Genomic DNA, 18,423 nt, shown 5'->3' on the forward strand with positions numbered 1-18,423 from the left:
AAACAGATGTTTAATAGATGTTTAAACAAAGGGACGAAAACAAAACAGGCTGAAGTATTGACCGGCGTTTTATAGCATGTAATCTAATGCTGTGCTAAAACGATGCTGGAACCAAGCCCGTTACCAGGCCAATTGAAATGTTGAAGTAAAATGTGCGCCAAATCAAGAAGATTCAAGGTAAGTTTTCCATAAGTCGCACTTTGTCGTTTCATTTGCTTTTGATAATAAAATAAGTATTTATAGGTTCGAGATACTTAACTGATTCAGCAAAAAAAGGAACAGACTATTGCACTTCTGTTGCTCGGGGATTGTGTTTGAGATGAAACATGAAATGGTCTGTCTTCCCCACCTCTTTGTTCACTAATCCAATAACACTATTAGGCATTTCTTTAATTAAAAATTCTTGTCTTTCCGTTAAATTCCAGATTGAAGGTGTCATACAGTAAGAGAGGTTCTCGATATGCATGTAAATGATATATCACCTTTTCAAAGATGCATCGTGCATAGAATCGTTCTTTGCGTTATAATCAAGCTAATATAAATTTGATACAGCTATTTGAGATTTTTTCAAGATCCATGAATGAGGCAGAGATTTAGCGATCCATTGTCTAACATTTCCGGGATCCATATATGAGACAGGGATTCATAAATGAAACTAAGATATGGTGAGCCAATATTTGAGATCTCTGAGATTTGTAGATGGCACTAAGATTTGGTGATCCATTGACACAGATTTCTGTGATTCATAATGGGACTAAGATGAACCATTGATGATCCATTATCGAGATTTCTAAGATTCATAAATGAGACTAAGATGTGATGAGCCATAATCTGAGATTTCTTAGATTCATAAATGAGTCTAAGATTTGTTGATCTGTTGTCGAAGATTTCAGAGATTCGTAAGGTGACTAAGATTTGATGATCCATTGACACAGATTTCTGTGATTCATAATGGGACTAAGATGAACCATTGATGATCAATAATCTGAGATTTCTAAGATTCATAAATGAGACTAAGATGTGATGAGCCATAATCTGAGATTTCTTAGATTCATAAATGAGTCTAAGATTTGTTGATCTGTTGTCAAAGATTTCAGAGATTCGTAAGGGGACTAAAATTTGATGATCCTTAATCTGATATTTCAGAGATTCATAGACAAGACTAAGATTTTCTTGATGTTTACGTATTCACAATTAGAGGCTTTATCAAGCATATTTGAGTGTTTTTCAATGCTTTTAGATAGCTGAATAAGAAAGCTGGCACTAGAGCATTACCCAAGAAAATAAAATGATTTTTTGCCTCTTCTGTTTTCATTTCTAAGTATATAAATTTACTTTGCTGGAACCTTTTATTGTCATTATTGCATGGCCAGATCTTTTAAACAGATGGCTGATGAATTTTTGTTTTCTAATAGGAAGTTATCTACCTCTGCATGAACCTTTTTCTTCCTCATAATAAGAAAGACCTGTCAAAAACGCTTTAAAAAATTTAATTACATGCTTTACTGTATTTTAAAGCTAACAAACATTGACGCAAAAGATGTTATTTGTTATATGCAGCATCATATCTAAGGATCGCGGAGCATATTACAGATCAAGGGGGCTAAAACGGTTTGAGGGGTGAATATGCTAAAATCAACAAGCAAGGCGATTTATTGTATGGTTTTAAGTACATTTTGGAACTTATTGGGGGCTGGCTAAAGCTGAACACCCTCATTCCCATGAACATGGCCTGAACAGAACCACCGACCGTTAACTTTACAACACAACTAACCACCTATCACACCGTCCTCACAACTCACACCATATTTGCCCTACTATTATAATCGTTATTATCACCATTACTATCATCAACATTATTATTATTTTCATTTGATCGCCATTATTGTTATTGTTATCATGAATATATATTTTTAGTCATTATTATCATTACCTTATCACTAACCTTTACAGCATCACCCAAATGCTCGTAGTCAGCTTTCTCTTTTGCAATACACTTTCTTTTATAAAAGCAATTTTATAAGAACATAACTTGGTCAAGAGTTAAAAACAAATTAAGAACAAGCTGAGGCTGAACTACTGTAAAATGCAATTTTCAACAACGTTTTATCTAAAAAGCGAAGACTTTTAGCTATTTGTGGGTATTTTCTCTGTGATTATTCAAACTTGTCGGCAAATAATGTTTGCCTCACCCACTTTGTTGGCAATTGATGCCTGAACATTTCCCAGAGTTAAAACGCCAGCAATCCAGCCTCAGACTTTCGAAAAAAACAGTCAGCCTGAACTTAAATTTACTGGCTCGTACAAAAAAGAGTGTATTGCAAATAACTTACTACAAGTAGCAAACTAACGACTTCAAGAAATGACTGCAAGAAAGGACTGCAAGATATGACTGCAAGAAATTTTCTGATATGCATTTCAAGCTAATCTGAAGGGTGTGGTCGCAAGAATTTTCGTACTTCAAGGTGAAGGGTTCTATACATCGAACTTGAATTTAATGCTGCAAAATAGGGCCTCTATGGAAATGCTTTTGCTTACCAAAAAGTGGGGGCCATGGCCCCTCCGCCCCCCCGGTAGCATGGGCCCTGATTGTAGATGTACACAGTAATCAAATATTGTCTCTGTTAAGTTACAATCAATTTAAGGGGAAGATAGAGCTGTCCATCCAATTAAAGTAACGATTGCCTGTGTTTGGTTTGTTCCTAGATTTTGCTTCTGTTAATGTGACGTCGTTTAATGATCTTGTTCAATGTGTAGAAAACACGGAGCCAGCAAGAGACGATGTTACGTGACTGTTGCGTCTTGATGAGTTTACTGACTAAATTACAAAACATGTATACACAACACATAAAGCGAGGGGACGCTACAAAGTGTTGTTGATTACGTTACTGTGGGTACGGAGACATTGAAAGGTCACCCCCTCTTAGGTGCTTTTTAATAAGGAAATAGAACACATGTTGGCGATGATTTTAGAAACTTATGCCCCCCTAAGCAAGCAATGATCGTGATTTAGACTGCCATAATTTAGCTGAATTTGACAATTACTTTGGCGAGTAATAAAAATAAACGAAAAACTACGAAAAATTATAATGAAAAGCAACGCTTTATTAGTACAAATTTTTCATTTCACGTTGAACCTTTAAACTAATAGTTGAAAATTTCACCATTGTAAGCATTCACAGATATCCACATTTCGATAAAAAATTTCTTTGATCTCTTAAAATGATTAGTTAGAGCGGACACCCGAAATGGCGATTTTGTTGCCATGACATAACGACTCGCCAACGCAGAGCAAATTTTACGGCAAACGAAGCAAGCCTGGGAAATCAGTCAGACGTTTGCCGATTTATGCAGCTGCAACCTTCAATAAAATTTTTAATTAGACTTATTATAAAAATTGACGCTTCTTCTTGTTTGGATATAACTTTCTACGATTCTTGATAATTTCAACTCCACTTCTAGGTCAATATTTACATAAAAACGGTGAACTCAAGATTTTATATTCAAAAAAATTTATACCTGACAAACAACTTCAAAACCTATCTCAAATAGCTTAAAGAAACAACAGAACTTTTTTATGACTAGTTTCAAGTACAAGAGTTTTTATAAATTGTGAGATACTAATATCCACCTTAATATTGTGGCTATTCTACATTTGCAAAATAAACTTATTGGGAATTTTGAAAGTTTTTTTGATCTAAACTTATGCAAAATCATGAAGTCCGCAAGATGCATATCAGAAACAGCAATAAATAAATTCCAAAATTAAGCAAAAGCAACTGTTACAGAACAATTCTTCTTCTTCCACTTCAACTTCACACTAGCGTTGCCTATTAAACTTCAGTAGTTAGGAATTTTGTAATAGTGAAGATAATGTTAACTATCGTGCGAACACTGCAACCTGTTTAAATATTAGCTTTATCAAAACATAGATTATGATTACTCAAATATCATTTCTTAATATCAAAGGGTCGTCTTGAAAAGGCTGTGCAAACGAGTAAATGAAGATGGTTCCAATCAAACACAAATTGAGCGTCATGGCTTCTTTCGTAGCCTGTTCAATAAAAGGGTGCTGGCACCGTACAGTGTCATGTATCGCAACATTAGGCACCATTAAGCGGTCCTCTAGACCCTGTTACACTCAAGCTGACTCATTTGGATTGGTCTGAAACTGACGTAGGTAGCGACTAAGCTATTCTAGAACTGGTTTAGAAATTGCCCGTTTTTGGTGGTACAAAACTTGAAAATGGCTTTGATAAAAGGCAATCATTTAGTAAACTAAAGCTTTTCATCTGACACTCTTCAGAGTTTAAAACGTCAGAACTTAGATCGAAAACTTTACGCTAGGAAATATATATACCCAGTTGTGGATCGAAATAGGCCAATCAGAAACGCGAGCACATGACTGTCAAGGTTGACCAATCAGTGCCGCTTGCCTATTGAGAATGTTAGCAATGGAGTCCTAAGATGAAAACGAAGTCCTTTGTCTACTCTACATATTATCTATAAACATAAAGTTTTGTGCGATCCGAAACAGTCACATCCTACATACGTATTTAAAGCTTCATTCAATACATAGTTGAAAAAGTCTAAAATGCGGCTGTTAGAGCTACACATTCCTTGTCACGATCTAAAATTCCACAGGTTAGCAACTTAGAGAACAGTAGCCCGATATCAATAGATTGAAGCTTATTCTGCGATATTCGGACATTATATTTGCAATAATCGACATTTCAAGAAGCATATCAGGTTGGCGATTTGAATGTGTTGATGACAAAGATCTTTTTACAACAAAATTTCTTTGTTGTTGTATTTTTTCACCGCAAAACAGATTGCTGTAGATTCTTTTATTTACAGTCCATGAAAATTTAATGATAGCTGCAAAGTTTAGCATCGAAAAAAGAGATCATTTTTCAAGTTGCCGCAGCTGTAATTTTACACCAAATCAATCTTAAGGTTCTATAGTTCTGAATGTAACTAAACATTACATTTAAAAAAATCAAATCAAATGTGAGACTTATCAGTTTTTGAACTGTTCTTTAGCAACAACTTTTGAATGCATTTTGCCAAGGGTTTGGTTGGCAGCGTAATCACAAGGAAGCTTGCAAGCAAAAAACTGATCAAAACAACCCTTTATAGCAATTTGAAACAACTGCGTACGAATTACAGACAGCAAATTCCTTACTGTGATATTTTTTGGAAAGTAATAGAATATGATTGACTTAAATGAAAGACCAAAATCCAAAATCCAAAAACCAAAGATCAAAGATCAAAGATCAAAGATCAAAGATCAAAGATCAAAGATCAAAGATCAAAGATCAAAGATCAAAGATCAAAAGTTTGCTTCTCTCATCTCAAAATTTATGGCGCAACACAAAATCTTGCCCATTAAGAAAAGGAGATGATTATAACTGTCGACAACCTTAAGAAGAAAAAGAAAGAACTGCAAACTTCTGCAGCTTGAGGATTATTTGAAAAGAGCATTTAGTACATTCTAAGTTCAGTATGGGAGCTGCAGATGTGTGTTATTGGTCAGCAAAGTCCGTTTGCAGTCTTTGACACCGTGATTGTGTACCACTGGAAGCTTACAGCTGGGCATTATATTGGAAGAAAAAGAAACTGATATTTCCGCAGTGGCGATGCAGAAAAGGCCTCTTGTCGCCACAAATTAAAATTACTTTGGTTTTAAATGAACGCGTTTCTATTTAGTTCCTACAACATATTAGAAATGAAATTTTCTCTTTTTAAGCTTTGAGCAAAGAATGAGGAACTGCTTATTTCAAATTACAATGTCAATCTTCAACTCTATCCAAAATTATCAATGAATACAACCTTCAAAAAACTATGGAATCCAGAAATCTATCTCTATTTGAAGTTGCAGGAAAGAGAAATAATTGTAACGCTACATGAAAAGATAATCGAATGAAAATTGTGGCCGGCCAACATGAAGGACTGGATAGAAATAAAGTTGCTGCTATACAATCGAAATAGAAAACGAAATGTATATCAATAGCACTGTTCAAAAAGTGTGCATTACCTCAGTATTTTTGACGGACTGATGCAAATATGTGTGCTACATATATAAACATTTATGAGCATATATGAACCCGCTTTAGGTGTTCAAAGAACTGATCTCTTCGCTGGAATATACACTCTTGTACGCAGAGACGCCGGAGCCAATAAAGGGCAAGGGGGGGGGCAGAAATTTAGAAAGGGCATCATCAGTGGCTAGATCGGCGCATATGTGCGCCGTAAGGTTACCTTCACAGAGGAATTTGGGGTTATGCTACCCCAGTTGGAACAAGCAGGCAATAAACAGCCAATGTTTGAAAAGTACTTTCAATTTTCAACAAAAACAAAAAATAAGAATGTATTTATGTGCGTTTTGTCTATATTTTCCGTCGGGAATTGTGGTTAACTTTAAATCTTTAGATAAAAACTGACTGTATTTAAAATTGTTATTTTCTTCAAAAGGGCACTGCCCCCCTGCTCCGACGTCTCTGCTTGTATGACCATATGGATTTGCAAATCTTGCAAATGATGTTCTGTTGCAAATCTTATTGTGTGGCGATAAGAATTTTCCAAACCATCTCATTAGAAGCATCCTTGAGTTAACAATACGTTTTGTACATTGTACTGGTCGCTTTGAATAAAGTATCTCGCCCCCTCCACCCCTAATAAGCCAACAATTACTTAGTTAAATATAATATGTAAAGTCTGTCTCAAATCATATACGAGGTGAGATCTGTGATAAGGCAAAATTACGTAAACTGCAGCAAACAGCTTGTCTGGTGTTATGCGCTAACATTTTTCGCCTGATATCTAATTTGAGAGAGAGAGAGTAGTGTTCTTTGTAAATTTTTGGTAATTCATATGTAATTTGTCTCAGTTTTTCGTGATGCCACGGAGTAATCAAGGTACTTTGCACCCAGTGGCATCGTCCTCGTAGCGTCGTTAAGTATTTTGTAGGTAGTATAACTAGTAAATTTGTATTGTAAATTTTTATTGGAATGTAAAAAAAGAGAAATAAACATATATGAAATGAAGCAAAATTTCGAACTTGGATGTTTGCAAAGAAGCTAGAAATTTTATTGTTTAACTTAAATGGTTACAGCACTTTCATTATTGTTTCTAGTGAAAGAAAAATAAGTGTAATACCAGACAGACACTTCAAGAATCGTTGATTGGGCAATAATTGGTTTACAGCTGGCTGCAGCCACTTCAGTATTTGTCAATTTACTCTAAAATACCTTTCGGTACCCACGACTTAATTTTGGTTTTTTTTTCATATTCAGAAGAAAAAGTAAAGCTGGCTATCCAAATTGAAAAAGACAACTGCATGAAAAACGATAATAAATACTGGCATTAAAAGGATTGATTTCCCTCAGAAACGTGCCACTCAGGTTGACGCAGTCAAACACGATTACTGGTTGATGCTCAACTGCGGGCGGGAGTAAGAAAAGATACCCGGAAGTTTTATGTAAGGGACGTACTGCGTGCAAATGCCAAATTTGGAAGTGAATTCCCTGCATTCCCCGGAAATTCATGGCAAGGCTGGTTTTTGAATTGGTATAAAAATGCGACACATGCTCGTGGACCAAGTAAAACACTCCTTCCCCTATCTTCATGATATAGTCACCCCCAATTCTTATTTCTTATTTATTTCTTCAACAACATCCGTGTTCAAAGCCTTCAGAAAAATCGCTTTGAATGACAAATTCAATTCCAATTCTTGTATTCAAAAACTTCTGCTGTAGCCGGTCTATGGTGTGTATTTACCGCCAAATTCAATGATTGTAGAATTTCATCAAAGTGCGGAATTGCAGATTCAAAATTTGACGTAGTTTAAAAAAACCCATTTTAACGTGTCAATATCAAACTCTGGTTGAAGGCCGGTACTTGACGAGCTTAGTAACTATTATCACACCAAAACAACAGCTTCAATTAATAATGAGACAATTAAATGTAACGCTGAAACGCGATGTTCCGTGTTTTGTTCACAGCTCAAATATTGTTGACACGTTCTTCAAATAGCCAAGCAGAATTTGAAAATGATTCAAAAGAAAAGGGCAAATATATTGAAGCGTAACCTAGTCAAGTTTCAAGGGCTCAAAGTAAAGTTGGTTGAAAATGAACTTGCATCTTGCAATACCAAAATGGTAACTCATTCAATAGATTCCCTATTCGCAGAATAGCTGTCGTGTACGGAAACACGGAACGAGGAAAGGAGGACTGAAGTTATTTATGTCAAAAAGTTTGCATCTCACTATCTACGGGCCTTTTTCTAGAATGAATTTTATATTTGAAATCTTCATCTTGGATTTAGCTTATACTGAAAACCTCATGTCGTTTGGACTTTTTGCTCGCGAGTTACATAAATATTTAGATATTTCTTTAGTTTTAACCGGAATTTGCTGCTGTAGTTGGGCAAATTGGGAGCAACAGCAACATTTTCCATTGAAAATGGGGTAATTTGCTGCCTGACAGCTCTGACAACATGAAATTATCGGCACAGACTAAATTTAACATGAAGATTCCAATTCTATGATCAATTTTTGCAAATGTAAAAACTATCGACTCCGGCGTCCCTGTGTAAACCACATATCTTGTTAATGCAAGCAAACTTTGGACAAACATTTAACATTTAACAGGGAAGGGCTATGAAAAAGCATATTGAACTATCGTTGCCAACGCAAAAAAATTCACAGAAAACAAAATCTGATATTGTTTCAGGAGCATAACCCGCTCTTGAATGAAAATCACGTTTTTGGAAAAAACAATAATGTGAGTCCTGCTTTTAACTGGATTAAACTGAAGCCCATTTTAGCCTTTATGTTGCAAACAGATCACAATGAATTTATACTGTAAGATATCCTTGTGAATCGGTTGAAGTATTGAAACAATCGCATAAATTATTGAAGTTGTTAAAATCACGTGCACCTCCCCGTCACAATTTCTTTCAATAGAATAAATATAATCGAATTCATCTAATATCTTTTATAATAGCTAGACAATGCAATATTCAAAATATAATGTTCCAAAATCTTAAAAATCTTTTTAGAAAACTACTTAGAAGAAGAATTGTGAAAACAGCATATTGAAATTTCTGTTTTGAAACATTAAAAAGCAAGTGATACTGAAAAGTAACAGATTGGTTTATTTCCCTCGCAAGGTATATCTTCAAAGGTTTTAACATCAACTGCTTTACAGATGTCCCCACTGAGTAGATACTTTTCATAAATATTACTATCTTTTTTCATTTCCTGTAATTTCAATTTGGTTATTTAACATTATAGCTATTTCCAATGTTATCATTTTACAAGTTAATGTTTGGTCTTCAAACCCACTTTGAGAGAAAAATGGTTAACAGGAAGAATGTTTCATGAATCGAGAAAAGCACGAATATTTTTGAATTAACTTTTGCGAAAGAAGGGAATGCGTTCTTTCGCGAGAATATACTTTTGCGTTTTAGCAAAACAAACGCCAAAATTTTGCGCCAAAGACATTGCTATGCAACTGAGGCTTTTTCTATTTTATTCCACTTATTAACAATAAACAACAAAAAATTAAATCTTCGTGAAAAAATGATTCCTCGTCAAAGCTTCCAAGAGGCTGAGCAGTAAAGTTCTTTAGATATTTCGCGCAAAAAGACTTTAGCAAATTTCGTATTCTAGGAAGTTTCGCGGATAGTATTTTCGTGATTTTAGGTCAAAAATTTGAAACTTTCTACAACGGTTTGAGTACTGTGTTGCTTATAAAAATATGCACAAATTATGGCATTTGCTGTTACTGTTTTCTACATAAACACCAGTCGGTATTTTATCCCAAAAAATAACAGCTCAGCTTTTATCAGCGAGCAATGACCCGAAAGGGAAATCTGATTTCAATAGAAAATGTTTCATAAAAAGCGGAATTGAATAAGAATGCATAATCCTATTGTCTTTGCATTTTTCTCACAAATTTTCTTTAGGGGAAGCAACCTACTTCTCATTTGCAAGACACTGGCATAACAAAGGCACCGCAATGCTTCATTGGACACAATCATTGGCAAATGTGTCCCACAAGGAAAATCTATTGGTAAAACGTGACATGCTCTGTTTCCAGAGGTGTGTTGTGAAAGTGCGTTCTAAGCAACGAAGTAAAACAATTTTTGGAGGCAGCTTATTGCAGATATCATGGTTGTTTTTCATCACTACAGAAGCTTGTTGTTGAGCTGGAGTGTTTTAAATGTCTTTTGATTCCTGGCTAATCTAAGCAATCGTCGATCATTGATCAAGTATTAGCGAAGTGGTTCTCGTGGAAACTTATATCAAGCAAGTATTGTAGAGACGGTTTTGTCAAGAGGATGAAAATCCTCTAAAGTTTGATCAAGGAGTATTGTTCGGGGCGAGGAGTCGTTTGTACGCTTTTGTTTTTGTGAACACAGCTAATAAAAACTTTGATTGCCAAACTTCAGAATTCTGAGCTTAATAAAGGCTTTCTTGAATAAAACGTCGCTTTTATAGACAATATAGAATTGATTTCCTCAAATACAGACAAGGGATTTCACCAGTATTTGGATTATTCCTCGCTGTCAACATAAGAATTTTGAAGAGAAATTTGGCAAGATCATACCGAAAGCTAGTTTTGACTTCAAAAGTTAGTGGTTGTTTGAATCGAAGATCAGCAACAAAGAGAAGAGCTTGAATCGTAGCCAAGGAAAATCGCAAACTAAATGGAGGCATGAGGGCAGCTGGAGATAATAATTTGGAAATTAATGGCACAAGTCTTTGCGGATGATACACTGTTGATGCCGATATATACAATACAGATTAATAAAATTCGATTTCAAAGCCTGCATTGAAATACCGCTCATACGACACTGATATTGAAAAAAACTGACCTGACTCTACATCTAAACGGGCGATTGTTGTGAGTGGCCAAAAATTGCAGCAGTGCAGATAGCAAGTACATTTTGATTAGCAAACAAACGAAACATGGCAGAGGCAATTGTAATCTTCAAATCACTTTGTACTAGAATATTGTTCTTTTCGCATGGCTTTTGGGCAGTGTATCTCGGTGCACTGTTCTTTGAGAACTCACTTGTTTGGATCGTGGCACTCAGTATGGCAGCATTACTTATCGAAACCATTTACACGCTATGGTGGAGAAAAGGCCAGGAGTACAAATAGTAAGTGCTTCCAGACAACTACAATGCAGGAAAGAGAAAAGTTTTCTTAAGTGTGACGTCATAAAAAATATTTGTTTAAAGTTTTTGAATTTTGACCATTTAACATATAAGGATACTACTAAATAATTCTAAATCTGCAGTATCATGCCAATATCTCCAAAATCGAGTGAGATATGACCAGTCAAACATTTGAAGTTTGCAAACGGATTACTGTTATTTTGGCTCTGATTATAAAGCCATGAACAGAGACCAAATTGCAGAGGTTTGACGGGGCGGGAAAGAGCCTATGCCATTCCCCAGCCATTTCGTGACACATTTAACTGGTTTTGCACATTCTAGAGGTATTTCACGACGCCCTTTCAAGTTTCAGGTTTCTCCAAAGTCAATAGTTTTAAAAATTTATTTTTGTGACGTCAACAGTTAGGAACTCTCCAAGGAGACGGTTCAATTTATCTTTTTTCCAATAAATAAAGTTGCTACGTAATAAAATATTTAAAACTATACGTTAAAAGAATGTCTTTTAATTTGGATTACATAATCTGATAAAACATAAAAAATAGTCTTACAAATGGAAGTAAAGTTCAATCCAGCCAACATTGGCAGAAATATAATCACGTGAACAGGTTCCTGTTTCTTATCCTCTGTTACGTGCAAAATCTACGGTGATAGATCCTACTTGTACCTCACCGCTCTTACATTTTATGAATTTCTTTCAGAAACCACATAGGAAAGACCCCCATGATGTAATCTACGCCGAGGGGTGTATCATTCTTTCCAAACAGCAAAAAAACTTTTTGAACAATAGGATTTTCAGAAATTTTTAAGAAATTTTCCCAGATTTTTCTCGAAAACAACATAAGCTTTATGTTAGTTTTCTCACCACGTGACGTAATTTACTGTTCATTGTACAATGCATGTACCTGTTTATCTCGTCTTATCTATTCTAAGACTAACAAAACCTTTCATTGATTTTCCTTCAGCTTCTGGCCAAGTGGGTTTTTCTACATCATGACAATAATTCCTGTGATATGGATCTTTGACCTGGCTTCGCTAGACATTATTAAACTGGCCTCAAAGGACCCACCAATCAGTGTAAGTAAATTGCCCTCCAAAAACAGTTATATATAGAGAAAAATAGGTAAATATGTAGATGGGAATACCATCGCATTAAGAATGAGTCAAATTTCAAGCACATGTGGGTAGTTCAGGGAATTTATACGCAGAATATACCTTCATCTTTTTATTTTACAATATACCCTAATCCTTTTTATTCTACAGCAGGTTCTATTTTATTAATCTCTTCCCCATAAAATCGACAACGCGGGAACTCTGGTGAAAAGATTCGAAGCTGTCGTCAGAATCTCTATATTAGCAACAGGAGAAGCTGTCGTCCTGACTGTTTGAAAATGAGGCTGCTTAATTGAATTGATGTGTTGAGAAACCACTGAGAAGAGAAGCATTTGCTTTTCAACTCCCACGAATCAACAAAGAATTGGCTAGGCAACAGTGTGTTGCACCGTTAGTTATTCAAGATGATGTTCTGATTGGTCAAGTTAAAATTTTTAGCAATCAACAACATAGCAGGCAGCTACATTCCATATTTTCTTTTAGTCAAAATAAGAGATGCCGTGCAATTACTTGTTTATGCTTAAACATATATCATATAGGTTGAAAGATGTGGCCAGAATTTGAATATACGGTATATTCAAACGTCTGCTTTCCATGAACTTTGTTATAGATTATTCTGTTTCTGTTGGAATGTGCTGTATATATTAAAATAAATAAGTTTATAGTTTTTCCAAAATGATTATGTATAATCCTTATTTTAGTTCATTGGGTTGGGAAAAGACAAGGTTGGGAGACTTATATTCGAGCTTGGACTAATATTTGGCATTATCATTGGGCGATGGCTGATGCCACGTGGCAAATTAACACGTGACCAGCTATCGGCATTGCTTATTGGATATGTTGGTACTGCTGCAGACATCGTTGGTAAGTTGATAAGTCTAAAACACTGTCAAAGTCTATTTGCCTCAATGTCAGACCCTTTCCCTTTCTATTGAAGCTATGCACATCGGTGTCTCGAAATATTTTCTTGCTTATTAAATGTACTTGAGTTTAGAGGACCTGATTATATGGATCTAGCTGGCCCGGTAAACGGGCTGGCTCAACAAACGGGCCAGCTCACGTCTATGGTCTGTTGCACATGAAAAGTGAGCTGTTATTACATGGAACTGAGCCAGCCCGACAAGCGAGCTGGCTCGCCAAACGGGCTGGCTCGCTTCCATGTAATCGCATCAAACCGAGCCAACCTGGCGAGCGGGCTGAAAACACACACTGGAGCATGCGCAGTTTCTTTTCATCGACGTGTCAGAAGCATGAAAGCCATCATTCGGCAAATCAAAATGGCCGACAAAGTCAGGAAATCTGCTGCTGTTGCTACAAAACATAACGGAAAATCATCTAAGTATATGCCAAACTTCTTTCCAGTCCGTAATAAGATACAAGCTAGTCGCTTTCCTGGACAAACTGTAGTAATGCCGCATCATTTAAATTCTATAATTCCTGCCTTTTCAGATACAATGCGCAGAACTGTAATTTGCAGTCAAGTATGGCCGAGCTGGCCTGCTTGCCGAAACAGCTCTTTTACACATATAATAAAAACGTAAATTCTGTTTCGGTAAACGAGCTAGCCCGCCTATCGAGCCAGCCCGCCTATCGAGCCAGCCCGTTTTCATATAATATAATCAGGCCCTAACTGAAAAAACTCTTTAACTCAAATATCAACAGCACATTGTTATATTTTGTCATCTATTGTGTAATATCCGACGTTAGTCTTTGCATTGTCCTCTAATTCTGTTGCTTCCTTTCCGTGGAAACCACAGATGGTCCAGGATCTTTGGTCCAGGATCTTTGCAAGTGAGGGAAATGTTGAGGGTTTTTAATAAACTAGGAGGGTAAAATTTCTTGTTTTGCAATAAAAAAAGTCTGTCGTCAGTTGAAAAAAAAAATGTCGTGATATGCTTTCATATTTTGCTATTTTCATATTATATTAATCTCCAACAGAACTAAAGGTTGAGACAGAGATAAAAGACAGCGGGAAGGAACAGATAACTTTAGCAGTCCTTGTCGCGTACACTTGGGCAATATTGCAGTTTACTCTGATGACAACAGCAACGATAAAGGACAGAGGCGTCGAGGAGCAAGAAGAAAAGGCAAAAACCAACAGGAAGATCAGTATGAATCTTGGTCATTATAATAAAGTAAGTCATGCGTGATCTAATAACACTAAACCACACCACACCACACTACACTACACCACACTTCACTACACTACACTAAACTACACTTCACTACACCACACGACACCACAATACACCACACGACACCACACCACACCACACTACACTACACTACACTACACTACGCAACACTACACTACACTACACTACACTACACTACACTACACTACACTACACTACACTACGCTACGCTACACTAACACTACTCTACACTTCACTACACTACACTAAACTACACTTCACTACACCACACGACACCACAATACACCACACGACACCACACCACACCACACTACACTACACTACACCACACTACACTACACTACACTACACTACGCAACACTACACTACACTACACTACACTACACTACACTACACTACACTACACTACACTACACTACACTACACTACGCAACACTACGCTACACTAACACTACACTACACTACACTTCACTACACTACACTACACTACACTACGCAACACTATGCTACACTACGCTACACTAACACTACACTACACTACACTACACTACACTACACTACACTACACTACACTACACTACACTACACTACACTACACTACACTACACTACACTACACTACACTACACTACACTACACTACACTACACTACATTTCATTTTTTTCATTCAAACAGCCACTTTTGATCATAAACTGATAAAAAATAAACTAGTTGATTGCTTCTAAACATGTTTTTGTGTGAACTTCTTGTCTAAAGGTGAAATGGAAACTAAGAAAGATTTCACTCTTTAAAGAGCGCAAGCGAAGCAACCCTGATTTTTATAATCCTAACCAGTGGTGTGAAAGAGACATCTCGTGCCTGAGGAAAAACACTGATTCGGAAAAAACCCATTTATGAACTGCAAGAAAATCTCGGCCAGCGCTGTAAAACACAATATCAAAACATTTAAACTAGATTTTTTCTTATTTACTGGGGCGAGCTTGATTTGTAGAAGCTGCAGTTGACGAAGTTTTTTAAAACTATATTTATTTGAGCAAAGTATTAAAATAAGGGATAAGAAGCAATTTAAGGGGCCTTGATAAAGTTGCCCTAGCCTGTTTTATGCTACTGTGCTGAAATATCCCTGAGTACTGCGACATGTTATCAGATACGAGATACATTTCTAATCAAGAGGCGTTCTCAGAGAGTGCTCCCAGAATCATATGACATGATGAATCTTTTTCAATATTCACTTTCCAGAAATTTGCGTTAAATTAAATATTTTCTTTAATGCAGGTATCACCAGAAGGAAAAACACCTGGTTTAGGGAAGAAAGATTCTGTGCTTAGCTCTTCAAGATATTCATTCAACTCAATTGTGCGAGATAACTTCAGTACGATAAAGGAAATGAGTGCAAAGGAACAATACATTGATAATATAAGGCGGCAAAGAGCCCAGACTCTCGACACGTCACAGCAAAAGCGCATAAGTACAGTGGGCCGAAAATTTTCTGGCCTAGACAGTGCAGGGACACCAAAGAAGACTCCTCCTCATAAATCAACGCAGTCTTTTGATGCAGAAGCCGATCGAAAGCAGACGAAAATGCGTAAACTTCACGGCGAGCTGTTTCAGATTTTAGTTACGTTGCTGATGCAGGACGGTCCGTTTCTTGTTTTAAGACTTGTGTTGTTGGTAGAGTTTAAGGTCATCACAGAAATGCACATGCTTTTTTTGGCTAAAAATGCCATTGTGTGCACTCTTCTCATCTACAGATTGTGCATTTTAACATGCAAGGCTGAAGACGCTGAAGAACAACTGCAGAAAGAAGCGGCAGCGAGCAAACTGCATAACGTTCAGCTTGCAGTCATGGCTGGAAATATGCTGCGAGGTTCATCGCGGCGAGCGAACGGAAGGCGGTCCCAGACTGTATCGTGAAGCCAGTAATGAAATCTACTTGAAAGTACCGCAGGAACTTGAAAGTACCGCAGGAACTCGCGTTCTGTCTCTCGCTTATTGATAACCTGATCTAAACACTAGTGTTCTGTCTCCTGTGGATCTTCAAGCAAGTCTAAATGTACATTTTTGTAAGAGGAGTATTTCTGACGCAGCACTTGTAAAGTTGTGAAATATGTGTAAGGTATATCATACTATTTTTGTAGCCAAAGCAGTTTTTATTTATCATGAAATGATGGATGCTCTTAACGAAAATCGTAGAGCAGGACTCTATTTATCAAGTAACCAGCGAATAATGTTCTTTTTAAAATAATGTTTTATAGTAAATCAATACAGTAGAATCCCGTTATAACGTATTCGGTTAATACGTACTTTTTGATATAATATACTGGTGTGCTTGGTCCCAGCAAAAGGTGTCATCATCATCATTACACATACATTTAACAACCCTTTTGGGTCATACAAATGTCTGCCCAGTCAACTACAACATAAAAATTTTAAAATTTACTGAGGTGATTTCGACATAGGTTGTAAAAGGTATCCGAATTTGCCTGCATCACAATACTGTCTGGCAGGCTATTCCATACAGAAACGATTGAATAAAAGAATGAAAACTTTGATACAGAGCATCAAAAACAATCTGAGCTTGGTTTTAGTCAATTTTTACATACCCTGGTTACAACGTGCTTCGGATACAGCATACGCCGGTCCCTTAAAGTACGTTATAACTGGATTATACTGTAGCATTTCTCAAACAGCAGGAAAGATCCTTTAGTAGATGTGAAGCTGAAAACGGCCCTAATAAAGGGTGTCATTATGTTCACTTTATTTTAAAAAGGTTTTAAAAACATTCTTTAGTTTTTCCATGACCCTCTCGATATTCTTATTACCCTTATTAGGCTCTCTAACTACACAGCAGGACTGTACTTAATATTTTCTAAAGTAGCAATAATTAGAAAAAGACAAGTAACCTTGGTTTTATATGCCTAGAAAATTATAAGATTGGTTCCAAGACCAGAAATTGGGGTCAGCAAATGAGCTAAAATCAACCTCGCCAACTTCCCTTCAAATTTTATCGTAGATCTTTCATAAAAGTATAAGAAATTTGATCTGAAAGTGATATCGTATTATGGTTCTTTAGACAACTTTCCATTGAACTTTCTCGTAAATTTGCCATAAATCAAGTAAGTATCATTGGAAAAATAGTAGGGTATCATGGCTTTCTTGACAAAATTTCATGAACAATTTTCCTAAATTTGCCGTAAATAGGTAAACCAATTCAATATGAGTACATGGTGCCATGGTTATGATGCCATTCGCGTTGCTAGCCCTTAAATTGTCATTACCTGTAATTTATTTGCATAAACAAATACTAAGTAACTTTTGTAATTGTATGACTTTTTATGTTTTAAATAGAATCACAAACGTAATACGTCTTCATATTGCATGAACATCTTTCCTTCCTTTATCCCAAAGATTTCATATGATACTCAATTTATATTGTGACCCAACATAATACACTCATTTTTTTATAAGAAACTAAGGTCCGGTACTGGTAGGCAGTTTCTTAAATTTTCTGGCCATTTTGTTATCAAAAGTTTATTGTGTTTCTGTGTTTCCTAAATTTCTTAGGTTTTGAGTTTTTCAAATGTTCTTCCAAGATAGAGTAGATAGTTCACTCATATTTAGAGATAAACTAACAAAGTGATCAAGGAATTTTGTTTTCCTTGAAAAACTAACTCTATTGAGATAGTTAAGCTCATTGAACTTCATCAATGTCAAGTTGAAGTCAAAACAAATTTTTAATCCGAAACTTCTCGAGTGTGCAATTTACTGAGAATGAATGCAAACTGCATGTCAAGTGTAGTGTTGCAATATACGGTGATGTTCAATGTCAAGACTGTTTCGAGTGTCAACTTGGAAAATTAAAACTGCAAATTATAAAAGTTTTTTTAGCTTTTTTTCAATTTGAGTAGGGTTGTTTCTTAACTTTCGAAAAATTGAGCCTACAGTTTCTCATAACCTGTTTCTTATAAA

The 18,423-nt window shown here is 36.1% G+C and overlaps 2 protein-coding genes across 2 annotated transcripts in view; one reads left to right on the forward strand and one right to left on the reverse strand.

Annotated features, from left to right (window-relative positions):
- LOC135688247 (neo-calmodulin) overlaps positions 1-18,423 on the reverse strand; it is a 47,582-nt gene that overhangs the window by 20,235 nt on the left and 8,924 nt on the right. The gene's annotated exons all lie outside the window — the stretch shown is intronic.
- Positions 42-17,816, forward strand: LOC135688245 (transmembrane protein 26). The gene is made up of 6 exons (XM_065205018.2): positions 42-177; positions 9,971-11,170; positions 12,151-12,262; positions 13,000-13,162; positions 14,237-14,433; positions 15,730-17,816. The coding sequence occupies exons 2-6, from the start codon at positions 10,977-10,979 to the stop codon at positions 16,366-16,368; spliced, it is 1,305 nt and encodes a 434-aa protein (XP_065061090.2). The 5' UTR covers positions 42-177; positions 9,971-10,976; the 3' UTR covers positions 16,369-17,816.

The sequence above is a fragment of the Rhopilema esculentum genome, chromosome 19 (assembly GCF_057945365.1).
Source record: "Rhopilema esculentum isolate cy_ngs chromosome 19, ASM5794536v1, whole genome shotgun sequence".
Taxonomy (NCBI): Eukaryota; Metazoa; Cnidaria; class Scyphozoa; order Rhizostomeae; family Rhizostomatidae; genus Rhopilema; species Rhopilema esculentum.